Here is a 20,612-nt window from a genome sequence, read left to right on the forward strand (position 1 = left end):
ATTTCTTTTTTTCTTTCTCTTTTTAAAAATCATCCTCTTTTTTTCTCAAATTGATATGCCCATAAACAGGGCATAGAGAGGGAGCCTACAAATTCTTAGTCATGACTCTGCTACGTTCTTTTTGATCTTCACACTAGCTTCATAACGAAGATGCTCAATTGGAGTAATATCTTCTCTTCAAAAGACCCCTCAGTGATGATGTGTTGATTGAAGTTAAATGAGATAAATGCCTACAGAAATGTATGCATGTCTGAAACATCGTTTGATCAAGCATTGCTCCCGTCTTTGTGTACTCGGTGTTTTTGTTCCAGTTAAACCAACTAGCTAGTCATTCTGTCTACTCATTCCATCTTCTAATCGGTCCCTGCCTGCCCAGAGCTGGCTAGTGTCCACTTCTGTTTCTTTGCCTTTAACATTTTTTCTTACCTAAAAGGTCCACCCTCCTCCTCTCTTCCCATATGGATTGATTGCCTTGCCTGCTCAGAAGTTGGGAGATCATTCTGATTAAATCCATCCCCTGTGTCATGACCTTTACTTTTCATTTCAACATCGTTTACTTGTTCTCTATTGCATTGTTTTGCATTCATTGATTTGTTGCTTTTGAATTGTCCAGTACTCCCCTGCTAGAGTACAAGCTCTTTGAAGGCAGAAACAGCTTCTTCCCCCTCCCTCCTCCCTCCCTTTCCCCTCTCCCCCTTTCATTCCTCCCTGACCTCTACTTCAGCCCTCCACTCCTCCCTTTTCTCCTCCCACTTGCCTTCCTCCTCTTCTTCCTTTTGCTTGCTGGTCTCATTTAGAGCCGTGCTATTTCTGTTTGCCAAGCTCGTATACTATTATATATTCAGATAAATTTTCATTGGAACAAGGTTTGCAAACTCAGATGCCTGTAGGGGCTGCAGGTGGACTATGTAGATAAGTAAATCGGGCCAGGTATAATACAGCTAAGAGTGATGTGACAGGTAAACTGGAGAGTGCATGCCTTATGTAAAAAGGGGCAGCTGTTTTACTAATGTGCCCTAGCTGATCACTGCCACGTGTGAGTATGAGCCAAGTGTTGTCAGATCTTCTGACTGTCAAGAGAAATCAGAAATCTTATTTTAAAATATTGGCAACTAGTTCAATGAAAAAAAATACTATGCAGACATAACATGTCTTTGAGCTGGATTTAGTCTTCGGGCTAGCTATCTGTGACCTCTTGCTCTAAAATTATTCCCTATTAGTATTAGTGTTATGATGTGGAAAATGGTGTACGATATTTTAAAGGGTATTCTCTTGGATTAGAAGTAAAACCAGGCAGCAAAGTTGTGCTTAATCAGTACATCATCACAGATCAAAGAGTTTTCTTTAATTTTTAATAAGAAAAGTAGAGGATTAACCTAAGTGTACTAGGGAAACTGGATTTAGGCAATCACGTTCCTTTGCAAATTGTCTCCTACAACATCTGTGGTAAGAGCCACAGGATTGCGTGTAAAGGATTCTGAATGTTTCTGTGCAGCTTGAACAGAGTTTCTGCCAAGTTTCACCCCGGGGGTAGCTGGATGTCAATCTTGGGTGAATTGATCCCTTTTCTTATTTGCCTGTCAGCTTTTATTGGTGACTCTGCAAGTAGAGAGTCTATTCACTGTTTGTTTTGCTAACTTGTAGGTAACAGCATGACTTCATCCATAAGTCACCTACAGGACACTCACTTAAAGGCTAAAGAAACTGTAGATGAGTTATGTGTGCTGTGTGAAATTTATCAGGTGGAGTAGTAACTTCAGGATCCTCAGACCGTGACACGGGGATTGTGCTCTCAGTGGTGAGAGGATGAGACTGGAATAGAAACACCATAGGAGAAAGCAGTGTGAAAAATAATAAATGCTCTAATCTGCCAAGCACAAAGGGTAGGGCTCTTGCTTTTGGTCTCTGCTTGGAGGTCATTTTTTCCTTTTTTATATTATAAATGTAGGAGTTGGAAAATACAGGTATGTTAGGAGAAGATAAGGCTTTATTCCATTTTTCTGTCTTTTATAGCGTCCAGTATCTGCACAGTTTCAATCATCAGACACCAAACAGGTAAGTTCTGGATCATTTGGAGACTTCATTCAAATTTTTACTTCCATTCCCCAGATGGAAAGCCTTTTAGCTTCACTCTTTCATGGTACATATTTCATGCACCTGCTTTTTGAACAGTTTAATAACATAGAATATGTGGTAATGGATACACACAGAGGTCTTTTCAGATACAGAATAAAGAGTAGAGATTTCAGGAATTTATGAATCCTTTTTCCTGATAGTGCTTATGCTGTGTTGGAGGCAGTTGAATTTAAACGATGAGCAAGGCTGAGAGGCATATCTATCACTTTGACCAAAATATTCCAGAAAGGAAATATAGTTCACAACTAACCTTTCTTTTGTTCAGACGTCTTATGTAACATAGTATTGTCAGTAGTTTAATAGGGGAAATGTTTTTGCATTAGGTATTGGCTATATTTGAGTTTCTTACGTAGTGATTTGCAGTTTTATGAATCTTAGAAATTCCACCAGAATGCTACCTTTGAAATAAAGACAAAGTATTTTATGTCCATCTCTTAATGATCAGCGTTTGCCCTCTTACTGTTCTTGTTAGCAGTACTTGAGATTAACTGTTGCTTTCTTCTATGCGTGTGAGGGTACTGCTCCTGCTATTTGATGCTTTGATATGAGGAATGTAAATGTTCTCTTATGTGAGTGTGTCACTTGCAACTATTAGTTCTTTAACAAAAAGCTCTATATTTATTTTGGCATTTGTGCTGTCTGATAGTTTCTGGTAAGCTTAGAAGCTTGAATTGTAACTTTCTTTTTTTTTTTTTTTTTTAAAGATTTTATTTTTTCCTTTTTCTCCCCAAAGCCCCCCGGTACATAGTTGTATATTCTTCGTTGTGGGTCCTTCTAGTTGTGGCATGTGGGACGCTGCCTCAGCGTGGTCCGATGAGCAGTGTCATGTCCGCGCCCAGGATTCGAACCAACGAAACACTGGGCCGCCTACAGCGGAGCGCGCGAACTCAACCACTCGGCCACGGGGCCAGCCCCGAATTGTAACTTTCTTAGCTAGTGTTTTTTTTTTTCTTTTTTCTTCTTGAGGAAGATTAGCCCTGAGCTAACATCTATGCCAGTCTTCCTCCACCTTATATGTGTGTCGCCACCACAGCATGGCTGATGAGTGGCATAGATCCGCATCCAGGATCTGAACCTGTGAACCCAGGCTGCTGAAGCACAGGGTGCCGAATTTAACCACTACGCCAAAGTGCTGGCCCCCTTAGCTACTGTTTTTGATAAAGTGATTTACATGGTTTAAAAGAATCCAAGAAATGAAAAAAAGACTTGTCTAGTTGTCTAGTATTTGGTAACTGGTTAATGTGGTTCTGTAATCAAATTTTGGTGTTTATTTTGTAGAATTAAAAACTCTGTAATAGTAGTGTTTTATATTTAGCGAGTACCTAAGTATGCTAGCTGCTCTCCATGACAGAAAAAACAAAAAAAAGGCCGTTAACTTCAAAGAGCTTACATTATAAATATCTCTTGAACTAATCTACTTAAGGAGAATATTAAAAGAACTATTTCATAGCCTGCTAAATTTGACTCCAAAGAAGTGTCTGATACGTAATTCTAATCTCAGTGTCCCTTTACCCATTTTAATTCTGTTACTTCCGGCCCCACTGCTTGAAGTGCCGTAAGTTGCGATAGCCTGTGGACGAGCAAGACTGTCTCTAGTAGTCAGGTATTTGCACACTGCTAACGTGACACAGAGCCTTTCTGGCTTTGTTCAGGCAACTTCATACATGTTGAATTTTTCTATTGTTCTTCGCAATGTTCTCTTTGTCACTGTCTTTCTGTTAATGAAGCACTTTCGACTCCACAGTTGTTTCGTCAGAGCTAAGTGAAAAAAGAGAAGAAATTCTCTGCTCTGGCCATTTAGACTATGTCAGATTTTCTTTTTCTGTTGTTGTCGGATTGTGAAGTCACAATTTTTTACCTGTTCTCTGAGTCTTCCTTTTTAATCCATTATCTTTTTCTACATTTCTCCCTTCCCTTGAATGCCTATGGTTTAAATTTTTCACTCACCAGCAATTACTTTTTAGTGTTCCAAGGCTAGTGGCATGGTTTTGTGGGAAGAACTTGGACTTTAAAGTCAATTGACCTGGGTTCAAACTTGAGCTCTTGCAATAACCAGCTGTTAGACCTTGGTCAAGTTCCCTTACATCTCTTAGGCCCACTTCCCACATCTGTCAGATGAGGGTAATAATACGTACATGGTGAGAAAGAAATGATAAAACCTAGGTAAACTTTTAGGGATAGTTCTGGAGCCATAGTTTACCCTCAGAAGATTTAGTCCCTTTCACACTTTTGAGTCCTATTTTGATTTTCCTTTTTCTGTTGTCAGTATGTGGTGTTATTTTGATATTCATTTATCTGTAGTCATGTTTTTTCACATTTGCTTACATCCACAAATGCAAATTAACTAATTAGTTAATTTAGTTATTCATCTTCCCAGACAGTAATGAAGATTCTAAATAATGCTTAATCAGTACCCATTCCTGAAATCACTTCCTAACTTGATTCACTGCTATTTATCTTATCCTCTAGTTACACCTTTCAACTGTTTTCAGTTTTTATTGGTGTATTTTATTCATTATATCATGACACTAAGCCCTGATTGGAAATATAATTAAGAATAGAAGTTTGATGAAATTTTCACAAGTGCTCTAAAATCCAAAGACATTAAATATATTCGCTATATTCCCCTTTTTTGTCATTTTGTCCTAAAAGTAAAAATTTTAAAGCATGTTTTAAAATAATTAAAGCAGTCTCTATCCTACTGTTCTTCATGAGCCCATTAGACTCTAAATGTTTATGGATTTTTTTCTTTTAATATTTGTTCCATTATTTTACTAGGGATTCGAGTTAGACTTGCCAGGCGGTAATCACCAGGAGCATACTTCTTACATTTTTGAAGATTGCTACCCCATTTGTTTTTTTCTAATCCTCTGGTACCTCCTCAGTTCTTCATGATTTTTCAAACATAATTGTAAGTGGTTTTGGTAAGTTTTTTTTGTTTTTAAAGCCATTTCCCTTAATAACAAGATGCATGTCTCTCAGACCTGCTGACTTACATTTATTCCAAATTTCCAGATGTTGCATCTCCTTTTTTACTGTAACACAAACCTACTTACTTGCTTTTTTTTCCCCCTAATTTCAGAGTATGCTTTTGGTTATCATTATATTTAAACCTTCTCTATTAGCCATTTTTTGTTTATTTCTCCCCAGATTTATTCACATGTGATCCTTTTGTTCATTTTCTTTCATTTGATAGCATTAATTCATTTTGCTTTTTAAACTTGACTTTAGCTTTTATTTTATAGATGGCAAGATGCATCACATACAAATTGAGCTATTTCTAGTTAATTTGTTTTTGACACAGAATTCCAAACTTTGTAGAACAGGATTGGGAGATTTTATTCTTTGCATGTGTTCTCTGTCAAACAGATTTTATTTTTGCCCCTCAATTATGGTATCTTTTAGAATACCTCACCTTTTTCATATTCTACATTTTGCTCAGTTCTTCTCATACTGGTACTTTCTAAATTTCTTTAGGCTGAGAATCTTGTTTCTGATTCCACATCTGTTTCTTACTGCTTTGAGTGGGGACAGGTGGTTGCTTGTCTCAATAATTTGACATTCTCAGTCCTTCCCTAGCAGTGAAGGTTAGATGTGTAAAGGTTTCTTCTCTGGGTGTATTTCTGAAACATAAGTTGTACTAATGATAATTTAACATCTTTGGTGCATGTTGTGTGGCAGAATTCTTACCTGCACAGTAATTTGGCAGTTTAAAGTCTTTCTGGGCACCTAGTGGTTGAAATTGTGTGTCATCCAGCCAGACGCAGTGGTTCTCTTTGAGTTCAGAGGAGCTTTATTTCCTTAGTGCCTCCAGTCAATTCATTAGAATATGTGGATTTATTGTATCTATCTCCCAGGGAATGTCACTGAGCTGATATGCCCAAAGTCAAAACCACAGAATAGCCTGCGTTTGGACTGTTTTGTTCTTGTTTTTGACAGCACTGATGGCCATTCAAATCAGTCTGATTCCTTTTTTCTTTTACTTTGCTTTTAATCTCCAGGTATGTCTCATTGGCACTTATAAGCATTTCTATTTTCTTTCTTTCTTTGTTCTCTTTTCTTTTCCCGTTTTCTCTCTGCCTTTTCTCTAACCTATATGTATAATTCAGGCCATATTCCTTAATAGTTCGTTTCATTGATTAATGTGGGTAGGATTCAACCAGTGGTCTAGGAAACTAGTGCTTTATTGTTCCTGTAAAAATACATTTCTCTGTAAACCAGTACAGCAGATACTATGTTGATGAAAAAAATTTTCTCTGGTCTCAAATTTATTGAAAAGCTGAGATTGGCAAAATACTTTTTCTAGTCTGATATTTTCCAGGAGCTTCCCCAAAGACGCAGAAACCTGGGTGGATTTTAGAGAGGCATTTGAGACACCGTCGCTACAGCAGCTACAACTTTTCACCTCTCTCCTTCTCAGCCTTCTCGATAGTTTAGATTGAAATAAAGAAGTGAAGAGATTAAAGGAGTTTCTAGGCACATTCTTTCTCCTTGGAGTGGCATTGACCTTTTCTTTGCAGCCTGGTGATATTTGTGGCATTAAAAGAGTGAAGCCATTAGCCTATGGGAGTTAACAGCTGGGGCATTCAACTAACAAGCACTATTACACTTCAGCCCCTTCCTTTTTCAAACCACCCAAACGCCCTGGCCAGGAGCACCTGCCTGAATTCCTACACGCCCCACCCACACAGCCCACATATATGCACGCAGTAGCTAGAGTTAGAATTGTGGGCTGTGAGTAACAAAAGAATGGTTGTGAATGTGTATGGGAGACAACTCTTTGAAAGTGACTGGGAGAGAAGGTTGAGTTTTTGGGTGCTAGTTCATTGTTTACGGGAGCAGGTTTAGATTAGTAGAGGAAAGTTGCAACATAATTATATTCTCAATCTCAGGAAGCCAGGAATGTCATGCTATCATGAAGCAGTTTCACAAAGATGAAAATTAGGTTCTTGAAAAGCAAAAAAAAATTAAGATAAAGAGATAAAAAAGAAAAATAAGAAACAAATAAGAAAACATAAATAAAAATTTAAAAACCAGACAAAAAAATGAACAAAAACAAAAAGACAACACCAAAAAAAATTTGGAAAACAAAAATTGAGGTGCTCATTAGATGTTATTCACTGTTGGCGTGACCGTGTTATAAATATGACCATGCATTCCTTAAAACTGTTCCAATAGGTAATAACTATTTCTTAAAATAGTTTTATTATTAACCTTTTAATACAGATTTTAGTTTATCAACACTTCTAAAATTTTTTCTGTTGTAAAATGCTTAATTGTTATTTTGATTACATCATTTAAATGGGTGCTTACTTCGTACTCTCTTCTTACATAATTTCAGAGGTCTTTAAGATACTCGTAAAGAGTGTAGGTGATAAGGCACCTTAACTTTGGAGGATGTACTGCTGGTGGCTTTCTGCTCAGAGCCATGTTGTTACACGTAAAGTAGATAAGTATTTTTAGCAAACAGTAAGTAGTGTGTGAAAATGAGAAAAGCCCTCCAAGCATCCATTTGTATTTTGGCTTTTCCAAATTATACATTAAATAAGCATTCCCACTTTCAATTTTTTTTTAATGATTATATTACTCATATTGATTACCTTCCTAAATCTTTAAACTCTCCTCTTGATTCTCCTCTCATCCCAACACATACTGTTGAATGTATTCCCAGGAATTGGAAGGGAGTTAAAATTTTTCCCAAAATCCTCTGCAGAGTTTTATTCTAACCATGATTGATCTGTGTGTCAGCACATTCATTCATTTGTTTATTTATTCAACAAATATTTATTGATCTCCTATCCCATGCCAAGTACTCAACTGGATGCTGCAGATTCCACAGGGAAAGCTAAGCAGATCAGGTCTCTGCCTTCACATGTTGCTTATATCTGCTGACTTCATGATTTTTCTTTATATGGGTCTCCCATCCTGGAGTTGCCTATCAGAAAATCTATTTTTTTAATAACTCCCATGCTAGCTTTGAAGATTGGTGTGTATTGGTCTCCCTTGTGTCCAGAGGTAAAACCATTCATGGTTATTTGTGTACACGGGTGTATTCGTTGGCTTGGGCTGCCATAAAAAAATACTGTAGACTCGGTGGCTTAAACCACAGAAATTTATTTCTCACAGTTCTGGAGGTTGGTAAGTCCAAGATCAGGGTGCTGCCAAGGTAGGTTTTGTTCTGGGGCCTCTCCTCTTGGCTTGTAGGTGTTCACCATCTGGCTGTGTGCTCACATGACCTCTTCTGTGTGAATACTTGGGCCGAGAGAGTGTGCAAGCTCTCTAGGGTCTCTCATTTTGAGGGCACTGATCCCGTCAGAGCAGAGCCTTACCCTCCTGACCTCATCTAACCCTAATCACCTCCCAAGACCCTCATCTCCAAATACCATCACATTGGTGGTTAGGGCTTCAACATATGAATTTGAGGGGACACAGACATTCAACCCATAGCAATGGGTATTGCTGAAAAGGTCAAAAGTTAATTACCAAAATGCCTTCCATAGGTAATCTACACACAGAGAAAAAATAAACAATAGCTCCTGACAATGGGGATGCTTCTCACTGGTCAGTGTTATGTCTTGGAATTGAAAATGACAATTTACATCCACATTTCTTGAATTATTTCTTATTCTTCCATACTTGGCAGATTTGTCTTATCAGTTACTTCATCTGTTTCAATAATAGTATATTCTCTTGCTTCATACCTGACTTCCCTTGTTACCTTTATATTTCCGTGCTTTCATAACATCAAACTCACTTAAAACTTCTGTTCCCAGATGACTTTCCTCATCGTCATTCAGACGGTGAAACAGCCCAGATCATCTCTGGGGATCCCTGATGAACAAGGCACATTTGGCTGCCTTCTTGGAGTACCCAGGGCAGTCTTTCTTGATTGAGTTCTCTTGAAGTCCAGCAGCCACAGTATTGCTCAAGTTGTAGCCTTTTAGTCACAGCTCTTTTCTCTGTCACTGATGACTCTCCTCTCAACATTCCCCCCCTCAAGTTCTGAAACATCCCACAGCCCAGCTTTTACATCGGTGGCTTAATAGATTGCTCCTTGGTTTTCTGTCTTATGTCTCAGTTCTTCTAACTCTCCTTCCCCAGTGCTGAAAAGAATTTGGTTATTTACTGAAGTAAATACACACTTAATTTTATATTGAGGTTATTTTCAGATTTTATTCCATATCCTTGAAAATATTACGTGTACTCTAAACCAGGACTAGAAGTATGTACTAGCTTAGAAAGCCACGTGGACATCTTTTTTTTTTTCTACTTGTTTCTCTCAACCCATAGTGTTTTCCTCCTATTCTGTTTTCTCATCTTGCCTTTGAGTTTACTAGCTTTCATCTGTTTCCTAGGGTTTCAGGCTAAGAGATTAATTACAGAAAATGGGCTTTGGATTTGAGCTTATATGTATTAGGAAGATAATGATGTTGAGGGACTGAACAGAAGGAAATGAAGAGAGATGGTGAAAACTTTTGCTTGTTTTTGTTTTCCTTCTCCTTAGCGTTCCCGTCCACTCTCTGCCAGTGATGCGGAAATGAAAAACCTTGTGGGTTCAGCCCGGGAGAAGGTGCCGGGGAAGTTAGGTGGTTCTGTGCTTGGTCTATCAATGGAGGAGGTAAAGATAACTCCCTTTCAGGCCTCTATGGGTTAACACAGGGTTCAGTGAAAATTAATGAGTCATTCCTAATATTCATGACCAACTCGTATCTTAGATCAAAAAGAGAAAAATTCAAGATGGGAGAAATTTCTTCTCAGAAGACAGCATCTTAAATGGAATTAATTCCTCCCTTCGTGCTACTCTCATATTCTTAGGTCATAACTCTCTTGCTCTGTCCTATAATCACATGGATTCCAGTGTTCAAAATAGATACTCATTTTATTTTATTTTCTCTTCCTTCATGTAGATCAGAGTTTTACGAAGAGTGAAGGAAGAGAACGATCGGAGAGGTGGATTTATTCGCATATTCCCTACATCAGAGACATGGGAAATATATGGGTGAGGTGACTACCTTTTTTTATTAGATCTGTACCTCAGGTCCATAGAATTGGATTAATTGTGACACAGTGTTGTCACTGCTCCCCATATGCTGCCTTTCTTACTGTTTATTCATTTATAATAGTATGAATGTTATCCAACTCAAGAACTAGAGCTCTAACACTAGTTTAATCTACTTGTGCATTATTCCTCTCTCTTTTTGAATCCCCTCCCTCCCTCCTAACTAGTCCCCTAACCCCTAACAGAGTAGACACTGTCCTAAATTTTGTGGTTATCATTACCTTGATTTGAAAAAGAAAATTGTTTTATCATCTGTGTGTGTGCCTGAACAATATATTGTTTACTTTTGATCATCATTGAGATCTTGTTTATGTACAATTAAATGCATCCATTTTAAGTGTACAGTTTGATGATGAGTTTTGACAAATATGAACACCCAGTATAACCACCACCATCACCACAATCAAGATGCAGAACCCTTCCATCACCTCTGGTCTGTGTGTTTGTCTTGATTTCTGGAGCTTTTATACTGAGTCTTGAAATTAGGTAGTGTGAGTCTTTCAACTTTGTTCTTTTTCAAAAGTATTTTGGCTATTTTGTGTCCTTTGTATTTCAAAGAAATTTTAGAATTTGTCAATTTCTGCACAAAGGCTGATGGCTTTTGATTGGGATTGCGGTAAGTGTATAGATTAATTTTGGGAGAGTGGATGTTTTAACAATATTGAACTTTCCAATCCATGAGCATGATGTATCTCTCCATTTATTTAGCTCTTCTTTGATTTCTCTTACCAATCTTTTGTAGTTTTCAGTGTAAAGGTCTTGAACATGTTTTGTTAAATTTGTCACATAGTATTTCATGCTTTTGAATGATGTTGTAAATGTTATTTTTTAACAGCTTTATGGAATTATAATTGACATACTGTAAGTTGCACATATTTAAAGTGTACAATTTGATAATTTGTAACATATGCATATATCCATGAAACTACCACCACAATCAACATAATGAACATACACATCACCCCCAAAAGGTTCCTTGTGCCCCTTTGTAATTCATCTCTCCTACCCCTCCCTTCCCTGCCTATTCCTGTCCCCAGGCATCTGTTGATCTGCTTTCTGTCACTAAAGATTAATTTGCATTTCCTAGAATTTCATATAAATTGAATTCAACAAGTTGTTCTCTGATTTGGTCTTTTTTACTTGGCAAAATTTTTTTTATATTCATTTGTGTTGTAGCATATATCAGTGGTTTAATTCCTTTTTATTGTTGAGTAGTACTCTATTGTGGGCATATACCAGAATTTGTTTATCCTTTTATCTGTTGATGAACATTTGGGTTGCTTCCAGTTTTTGGTTATTACAAATAAAGCTTCCGTGAACATTTATATACAAGTCTTTGTATAGACATGCTTTCATTTCTCTTGGGTTAATACCTACTTGTGGAATGACTGAATCATATCACATATATGTTTCACTTTTTAAGAAACTGCCAAATAGTTTGCTAAAGTGGATGTGCCATTTTGCATCCCCATCATGAGTGTATGAGAGTTCCCGTTCCTCCACATCCTCACCAACGATTGGTATGGTCGTTTTAGTTTTAGCTCCTCTAGGAAGTGTGTAGTGATATCTCAGTATGGCTTAATTTGCATTTCTCTAATGACTAATGAAGTTGAGCATCTCTTCACATGCTTATTTCCTCTTTATATATCTTTTTTTTTGAGGAAGATTAGCCCTGAGGTAACATCTTTGCCCATTTTCCTCTACTTTCTCTCTCAGCAGTGTTTGTGGTGTTCAGTGGACAGGTCTTTTACATCTTTAGTCAGATTTATTCCTAAGTGTTTAATATGTTTTGATGCTATTTTAAATGATATTGTTTCGTTAATTTCAATTTCTGATTGTTTGTGGCCTAGTGTATAGAAACACATTTGATTTTTGCATATTGATTTCATGTCCTACAGTCTTGCTAAATTCCGTTATCAGTTATAGAAGGTTTTTGGAGATGTTGTTGGACTTTTTTTTACCTAGATGAAAATGTTTTCTGTGAATAAAGACTTTTCTTTTCAATCTGAATGCATTTTATTTCTTTGTTCTTGCTTGATTACACTGGCAAGAACCTCCAGCAGTGTCGAATAGAACTGGTGAGAGCAGACGTCCCTGTCTTGTTCCTGATCTTAGGGGAGGCGTTCAGTCATTCACCATTAAGTCTGATGTCAGCTGTAGGTTTTTCATGATGCCCTTTATCAGACTGAGGGAGTTCCCTTCTCTTCCTCCTTTGCTAAGAGTTTTTATCAGAAATGGATGTTGGATTTTGTCAAATGCTTTTTCTGAATCTCTTGAGATAATATATGGTTTTCTTTTTTGGTTTGTTAATATAGTGAACAACATTGATTTTTGAATGTTAAACCAACATTGCATTCCTTAAATAAGGCCTACTTGGTCATGATATATTATCCTTGTTGAATTTGGTTTGCTTAAATATTATTTAGAATTTTTACATCTGTGTTCATGAGAGATACTGGTTTGTAGTGTTCTTATAATGTCTTTGCTTTCACCATGAGAGTAGTGTTGGCCTCACAGAATAAGTTGGAAAGTATTCCCACCTCCTCAATTTTCTGGAAGTTTATGGAGAATTGGTATTATTTATCCCTCGATAGTTTGGCAGAACTCACTGGTGAAGCCATCTGGACAGAGTTCACTTTCAATTTCTTTAACAGATATAGGGCTATTCAGATTATCTATTTCTACTTGGATGAGCTTCGGTGATTGGTGCCTTTTAAAGCATTTGTCCATTTCATCTATGTTGTATTTATAAGCATAGAATTGTTCATAATATTCTTTTATCCTTTTAATATCTGTAGAATCTGTAGTGATGTTACCTCTCTCATTTCTGATATGGGTAGTTTGTTTCTTCTCTCTTTTTATGCTATTTAGTCTGGCTAGAGGTTTATCAATTTTATTGATCTTCTAAGAGACTCAGTTTTTGGTTTCATTGTTTTTTCTATTTCTAGTTCCTTGACTTCTACTCTAAAATTTATTATTTCCTTTCTATTACTTCCTTTGGGCTTCACTTGCTCTTTTTTCTTTTTTTGTTTTTTCTAGTTTCTTTAGGTAGAAGCTAAGGTCATTGATTTGAGACCTTTCTTCTTTTCGATGTAAGTGTAGTGCTATAAATTTCTTACTAAGTGCTGCTTTTGCAGCATCCCACAAATTTTGGATTCTCATATTTTTGTTATTCTCTTTAAAATACTTTCTAATTTCCCTATTAATTTTATCTTTGGCCCATCGGTTGTTTAGAAGTGTGTTATTTAGTTTTCAGATATTTGGGAGTTTTTCTAGAGATCTTTCTGTTAGTGATTTCCAGTTTACTTCTGTTGTGCTCAGAGAACAGACTTTGTCTAATTTGAATTTTTTAAAATTTACTGAGACTTGTTTTATAGTCTGGAATATCATTTATCTTGATAAATGTAACGTGTACATTGAAAAGAATGTATATTCTGCTGTTGTGTAGAGTGTTCCGTAAATGTCCGTTAGGTCAGGGGGTTTGACAGTTTTGTTCAGATCTTCTCTATTTTTACTAATTTTGCCAATTATTGAGACTCTGGTGTTGAAATCTTCTATTATACTTGTGGACTTGTCAGTTTCTTCTTTTGGTTCTGTCATTTTGCTTTTCATGGATTTTGGACCTCTGTTATTAGGTACATATGCATTAGATTTGTTATGTCTTCTTGATAAATTCACTTCTTTATTGCTACAAAATGTCCTCTTTATCCCTGGTAATGTTCCTTGTCCGTAAGTCTGCTTATCTGCTGTAATATACCTACTCCAGCTTTCTGTGACTAGTGTTTGTATGATATTTCTTTTTCCATTGTTTTACTTTTAGTCTGTCTGTGTCTTTATATTTATTGTGGATTTGTATAAAAGAAAAAATTCCTGCCATTTGCAGCAACCTGGATGAACCTGTAGGGATAATGCTAAGTGAAACAAGCCAGAGAGAGAAAGACAAAGAGTGTATAATCTCACTCATATGTGGAATTGAGAAAGAAAAGTGGAACTCATAGAAACAGAGAGTAGAATGGTGTTCAAGGGGCTGGGGTGGGGGACATAGGAGATGCTGGTCAAAGGTACAAACTTCCGGTGATAAGATGAACACGTGCTGGGACTCTGGAGTGCAGCATGGTGATGTGGTCGGGTTAAAGGTGCCGCGTTACTATTTGTTTTCTTTTGTCCAGTGTGTTCTTTGTACTCCTTTTGTTTTCTCCTGCCTTCTTTGCATGAATTAATGTTTCATGCCTCTGTGTTTTGCCTTTTTTTTTTTAGTGTGGTTGCTTTAGGGTGACAATATGCATCTTCTTATCACAGTGTACCTTAAAATAAAATTATACTACTTGACGTATTATTTAGGAATTTTACAAACAATATACTTCCATTTCCCTCTCCTGTGCTTTGTGCTGTTATTGTCATACATTTTACTTCTATATAAGTGTATGTTATAAACCCCACAGCACATTGTTACTTTTCCTGTGAACAGCGTAATTTAAGGAAATTTAAATATGAGAAAAAGTCTCTTATGTTTACATATATACTACCATTTCCATTGCTGTCCTTTTGCATTGATCCAGGTTTTCATCTGGTATCATTTTCTTCCATCTGAAGAACTTCTTTTAGGATTTGCTGTAGTGCAGTGAATTCTCTCAACTGTTGTTTGTCTGAATAAGTTTTTCTTTGACTTTCATTTTTGAAAATTTTTTCACTGATTATAGAATTCTAGGTTGACACTTTTTTCCCCCAGCACCTGAAAAATGTTGTTCCTTTATCTTCTGGCTTGCATTTTTCTGACGAGAAGCATACAGTAGTTCTTATCTTTGTTCTTCTGTAGATAACGTGTCTTTTTCTCTCAGCTTTTAAGATTATTTCTTTATGACTGATTTTCAGCAGTTTGACTAGGACATATTGCCCTGGTGTCATTTTCTTCATATTTCTTCTGCTTGGGATTTGTTGAGGTTCTCGGTCTATGGGCTTATAGTTTTCATCAAATTTGGAAAACTTTTGGCCATTATTCAAATATTTTTTCTGTTTCCCTTCTCTCCTTTCTCCTTTTGGGACTCTGGTTACATGATAAATTGGTTGATATTGTCCTACAGGTCTGGCTCTGTTCATTTTTTTTAGACATTTTTCTTTCTTCATTTTGGATGGTTTTTTATTTCTCTGTGTTTGTAATTTCATTCAACATTTCGTCTGCAGTGTCAAATCTTCTATTAATTCCCTCCAGTGAAATGTTCATTTCAGAGTTTTATTTTTCATCTTTAGAATTCCCATGTTTCCTCTATATCTTCTTTTTATTTTTTCATTATTTTCATGATTTCCTTTAGATCCTTGTGCATATATTATTTATAGTAGCTGTTGTAAAATCTTTGCTTATTCTTTTATCTCCATCATTTCTGAGTCTGTTTCTGTTGACTTATTTTCCTCTTGTGTATGGGCTGTATTTTTCCTGTTTCTTCACACATACAGTGATTTTTTTTTAATTGGATGCTGGACAATGAAATGTTCGATTGTTGAGTGTTTTGATTTTCTTGGGTTCTTTAAACCCTGTTGAAGGTTTTTTTGGTCAGACACTTAAGTTGCTTGTAGATTAACTTAATCTTTTTCAGGTTCCTTTAAAAGTGTTTTTATGGTTTATTTAGATTAGCTTTTTGTTTAGTTCTAGGGTAGTTCCACTACTAAAGACTCTTTTGGGGTGTCTGTTAAACGAACACATAGTCAATGAGATCTCTGCATTCTGGCTGGTGGGGATTCAATTCACAGCCCTGTGTGAACTCTGGAAAGTATTCAGCTTATGCTTTCTCCTTAATGTTCTTTCCCCTGGCAGTTGCTCTTTGCCCAGCCTTGTAGACTTTCACCCTATGCCTGAGCAGAGTTGTATTCACCCAAAGCTCACAGAGTCCCTTTGATGATTTTTGGATTTCTTCTTGTGCATAGTTTCCTCCACTCCAGTACATTGCTCTGAAAATTGTAGCTACTTCCTAGAACTGTGATCTCTGTCATCTCAACTCAGAGACTCTTGGGCTCTACTGAAATTCCCTCTCTCTCTGCAGAGTCTGGAAATTGCCTCTAGGCAGAAAGGTAGACAATCAGAAAGCTCACTTTAATTTATTTCCCCCTTTCAGGCATCACAGTCCTGCACTGCTAGTTGTTTAGTGTCGTGAAACAGTTGTTTCATATATTTTGTACACTTTTTTAGCTGTTTCTGGTGGAAAGGCAAGTCGTATAGGAGTTATCTTCTCATAAGTAGAAGCAGAATTCTCTTTAGTTTTAATTGCTTTTGAACTTTTTCTAAATAACAGTGGCATACTGTATGTACTCTTGCTTTTTTCATTCAGTGTTATGTTAGTAAGTTTCATATTTTTACCTGTAGCTATAATTCATTCTTTTTCACCGCTTTATTATATTCTTCTGTGTGTTTATACTGCTGTTATGTTTTCCATTATCCTGTTGATGGTATTTGACTTCTTTCTGGTCTTTTGCTGTTAAAGACAGCTGTGCTGTAAATATTCTTGTATGTGTCTCCTGGGTGTATATGGAATGGAATTACTGAACCATAAAATATGCGAATGTTCAACTGCAAAAAATAAAGCTAAACAAAAAGATAATGCTAAATTGTTTTCCAAAGTGACTGTAAATTTACACTCCTGTCAGCAAAACCTAAGAGATCCTGTTGATTTATATCTTCTGCGAGATGTGCTACTGTCAGACTTCTTAATTTTTGTCAATCTGTTGAGTGTAAAATGATATCTTATTTTGGTCTTGATTTGCGTTTCTCTGATTACCAGTAGGGTTAAGAATCTCTGTACTTGTTTATAGGTAACACATTTTTCTTCCTCTGGTGACTGACTCTTGATCTAGTTAGAATATTAGTGGTTCTAAGTATAGAGCTAGAACTTAGAGGAAGAAAGAACCAGTTTATTGTTTGGGGTTTCTTTTGTTTTGTTTTGCAAACCCATCTGTTCATAGAGAAATCTTCCTTTTTTCTTGCAAAATATCCTATCCATGTAGTTGCACTTTATAAAGACCTAGGAATTCAACAGAAAGATATTACTTGGGTTTTCTTCAAAATTAGATAGAAGTGTATCTTTTGATATGTTTTTGAAGAGTTTTAATATTTGCAGTTCCTAGAAAACATATATTTTAGTTAACAAAAGTGGACCCTTCGCTCTTGAGTAGTTCAAGAGGTGGGACCTTAATTTGAGTGCCTTTTCCTAAGGAATCAATTACAGGTAATCTTGGAGTCTATCAAGGAGTCCAATAATGATACCCTACTTCACTGGTTTGGTTCTGAACCAATGGAGAAATAAGACAAAGGCTAAGATAGATGGAGGCCAAAATGTCACCTTCCTTTCTGATTAAGTCCAGGTTGGAAGACTTGGTTATGTCTATTTGCAAGCAAATGTATTTTCTATTGAACTGCAGAACTGGACAGATTTACATGCCCATGTGTAGGCCAGGTTAGAGTGGGCTGTGTGTGGGGAGCACCTGACCCTATAGGAGCAGCTGTGGATGTGTGCTTCCTAAGGGGCAATTGTCTCTCAAGAGGAGGAAGAGAGATACTCATTGAAGCCTGTTCTGTTTCTTCTTCCTAAATTACCAATCCAGTAAGTCATTCTGCCTCCCCTCTGAGGCCTCTGAGAAGAGAGGCAAGAGAGGCCAAGAATATTAAACCATTTCAGCTCCCTTCACGTAGAGTGGGGGATGTGTTAATCTACTAACAAATATGCCTTTTTATTAATATACTGAGCATTAACCAAGTGTCCAGCACCACCCTTGGTGTTTTGGAGTATAAAACAAATATTAGATGGGATCTCTGCCCTTTGAAAGTTAACAGTATGATTACAGAGAAATTATTTATACATATAATAAAAATAGCTCGTATTTGTATAGCTCTCTGTAATGTACTTTCTACATAACGTTATTCCCATTCTAACGATAAGAAAAGTAAGGCTCAGGAACGTAATGTGACTTGTCTATAATCACACGGTGCGACTTGATTCAGGTATTCTAATTCCAGATTCTGCTTCTTTCCTGTTTCATCATGCTGCTTTCTGAGAAGAAAAATTTTAGTCTATGAAACCGTGTATGGCAGGTCCCTCAGGCATCCAGTAAAAGCCGGGGGGTTCAGACAGGGCATCTCTATAGACTCGGGCAGTCATATCAGGGAAGGTGTCGTGCAGCAGGTGGACTTCAGCTGCTTCTTGCAGGATGGATTATGGGTAAGTAGAGAGGGTGTGAGGAGAAGGTGTCCAGCAGAGGCCGAAGAAATAGTGGGAGGTGTGGTGTGAGAGTATTCTAAGACTTGTCTGGCTGTACTGCAGGATCCCTGTTGGGGAACTGTGTGGAGAAAGTGTGAATGAATTGGTGGTATAGATTTCCCAACTTTGGAAGGCTCGGAAGAGAAAGTGTATGCCTCCTGCATAAGGCATCAAGGAGCCATTCCAAGCTCTTGAGAAATAACATGATTGAAGCGATCTTCTGTGTATGTTTCCATGCCCTTTAGGCATCTTCCATTCCCAGCTTTATTTGACTTTTTTCCTAGCTATATATGATTTTTGGTCATTGTTTTGTTTTTATCTTCCAGTTTTATTTTCTGAGTTCAGTATATCACCTTTTATTAATCCAAGAAAATGTCTTTTCTTTCTATTTTCTAAATTAAGTCTTCTATTTATTCTTTTCATGTTATTGTGTTTGCTGCTACTCTACTGTTTTATCCTTTTTTTTAAGATTGGCACCTGAGCTGACAACTGTTGCCAATATTCTTCTTCTTTTTTTTTATTTCCTGCTTTATCTCCCCAAATCCCCCCTGTACATAGTTGTTTATCTTAGTTGCAGGTCCTTCTAGTTGTGGCATGTGGGATGCCACCTCACCGTGGCCTGATGAGCGGTGTCGTGTCTGCGCCCAGGATCCGAACCAGCGAAACCTTGGGCTGCCACAGCAGAGTGCGCAAACTTAACCACTCGGCTGTGGGGCTGACCCCTGTTTTATAGTTTTAATTTGAGCAACTGTCTCCTCCTTTGCCACTTTAAAGACACGGTATTTCTTTAGAAACAGTATATAAGTAACCTGTCACTTCTGTGCTTGATTCATGGTTTTATTTCTGTGTTTTCTCTTTTAAGCTAAGCTTAAGGAATAACCAGTTGCTTTCTTTGTCTTGCAGGTCCTACCTCGAACACAAGACCTCCATGAACTATATGCTGGCAACACGGCTCTTCCAGGACAGGTGGGGAGTTGCTAATCTTATCAATTTAGTGAAGCTAGATCAGAAAATTAGGAGAAAGTACATGCACAAGAAGGAAGGAGGCTTTATAAAAGTCTTCAGTAAAATCTGTGATAGAAAGGGCCTAGCAGAAAACACAATAAAATATCTCATTTTTTCAGAATTCATTAACTCTCAGCACTTTGTAATATTTCCAGAGGCCACAAATTAAACCAGAAAGATCTTTAAGCAATTTGACAGATGCCCTAAACTTTATTCTTCTTAAAGGAAAGCCCTTACTCAGTACCTTTTTACTTTAGACATAATTTTAATGGACATGATCATCTGTTTTTCTAGACTAGAAGAGATTAGAATGATCAGATTACAGAAAGTAGAGGGGAGGTAATTCACAAAATAAATACAGTGAAAGTTGTAAGAAAGGACAGCTGATAACCTTAACACAAGGGAAAACAGGGGAAAATGATGGAAAACAGACGCTGGAATTCAAATAGCACAGCAGTCAGGCACTGCCTAGTCTTGTTGCACCTGGGACATGACTGCATCACAGTGCAGTTCATAACTGACTAACAAAATAAGGAACCTTAGTTATTTTGAGGAATCTATATTATTTTCAGAATATATGTACTTTTTTGTGGGATTCTTAAAATAGATGCCCAGATTTCATCTATTTCTTGCAATCTATCATCTGTTATTGGGAAATATATGGGATTTGCAATTTCTCTCTTTAAATCTGTGGTTATTACCCATGATAAAGTAGCTGCAATGTGTAGTTTCTATGAAAGAAATCTTCAGATTTACTTAGAAGATACGGGAACTCAGTTCTTTATATATAATCTGCCCCCCGCCCCAGAAACTTTTACAAGGTTCCTTTATCTTTAAAGTTTAGGTATTTTGCCAGGATGTGCTCTGGTGTGTTACCTTTCATTATTTTGGTTTTGCGGTGGGTGAGTCCTTTCAGTCTGAAGATTTAGGTCTTCCAATTGTGGGGAATATTCCCTTCATCCTCTCTTTCGTCTCCTTGTGGAACTTCTGTTAGATGAATTTTGGATCTTTACTATATCGTTCATGTTTCTTTACTTTTTTCTCATACTTTTGATCTTCTTGCCTCTTAGCTTTAACTTCTGGGAGGTTTCTTGAACTTCGTCTTCTCAAACTCTCAGTTGATCTTCAGCCCTATCTTTTATTATTCAGCACCAGCAGAGGAGAGAGTT

The 20,612-nt window shown here is 37.0% G+C and overlaps 1 protein-coding gene across 26 annotated transcripts in view; it reads left to right on the top strand.

The window, feature by feature from the left end:
- TTLL5 (tubulin tyrosine ligase like 5) overlaps positions 1 to 20,612 on the top strand; it is a 279,445-nt gene that overhangs the window by 69,054 nt on the left and 189,779 nt on the right. For 21 of the 26 annotated variants that reach the window (XR_011504698.1, XR_011504700.1, XR_011504699.1 and 18 more), the window contains 4 exons: positions 2,014 to 2,055; positions 9,641 to 9,754; positions 10,044 to 10,135; positions 19,342 to 19,404. Coding sequence is in view for 23 of the 26 variants with exons in the window: in XM_044774056.2 (XP_044629991.1) it covers positions 2,014 to 2,055; positions 9,641 to 9,754; positions 10,044 to 10,135; positions 19,342 to 19,404 (311 nt within the window). In the remaining 3 variants the exon portion in view is untranslated. The remainder of the gene's footprint in view (positions 1 to 2,013; positions 2,056 to 9,640; positions 9,755 to 10,043; positions 10,136 to 19,341; positions 19,405 to 20,612) is intronic. The other 5 variants (XM_070514096.1, XM_070514100.1, XM_070514099.1 and 2 more) reach the window with 1 other exon arrangement.

Source organism: Equus asinus, chromosome 7 (assembly GCF_041296235.1).
Source record: "Equus asinus isolate D_3611 breed Donkey chromosome 7, EquAss-T2T_v2, whole genome shotgun sequence".
Classification (NCBI taxonomy): Eukaryota; Metazoa; Chordata; class Mammalia; order Perissodactyla; family Equidae; genus Equus; species Equus asinus.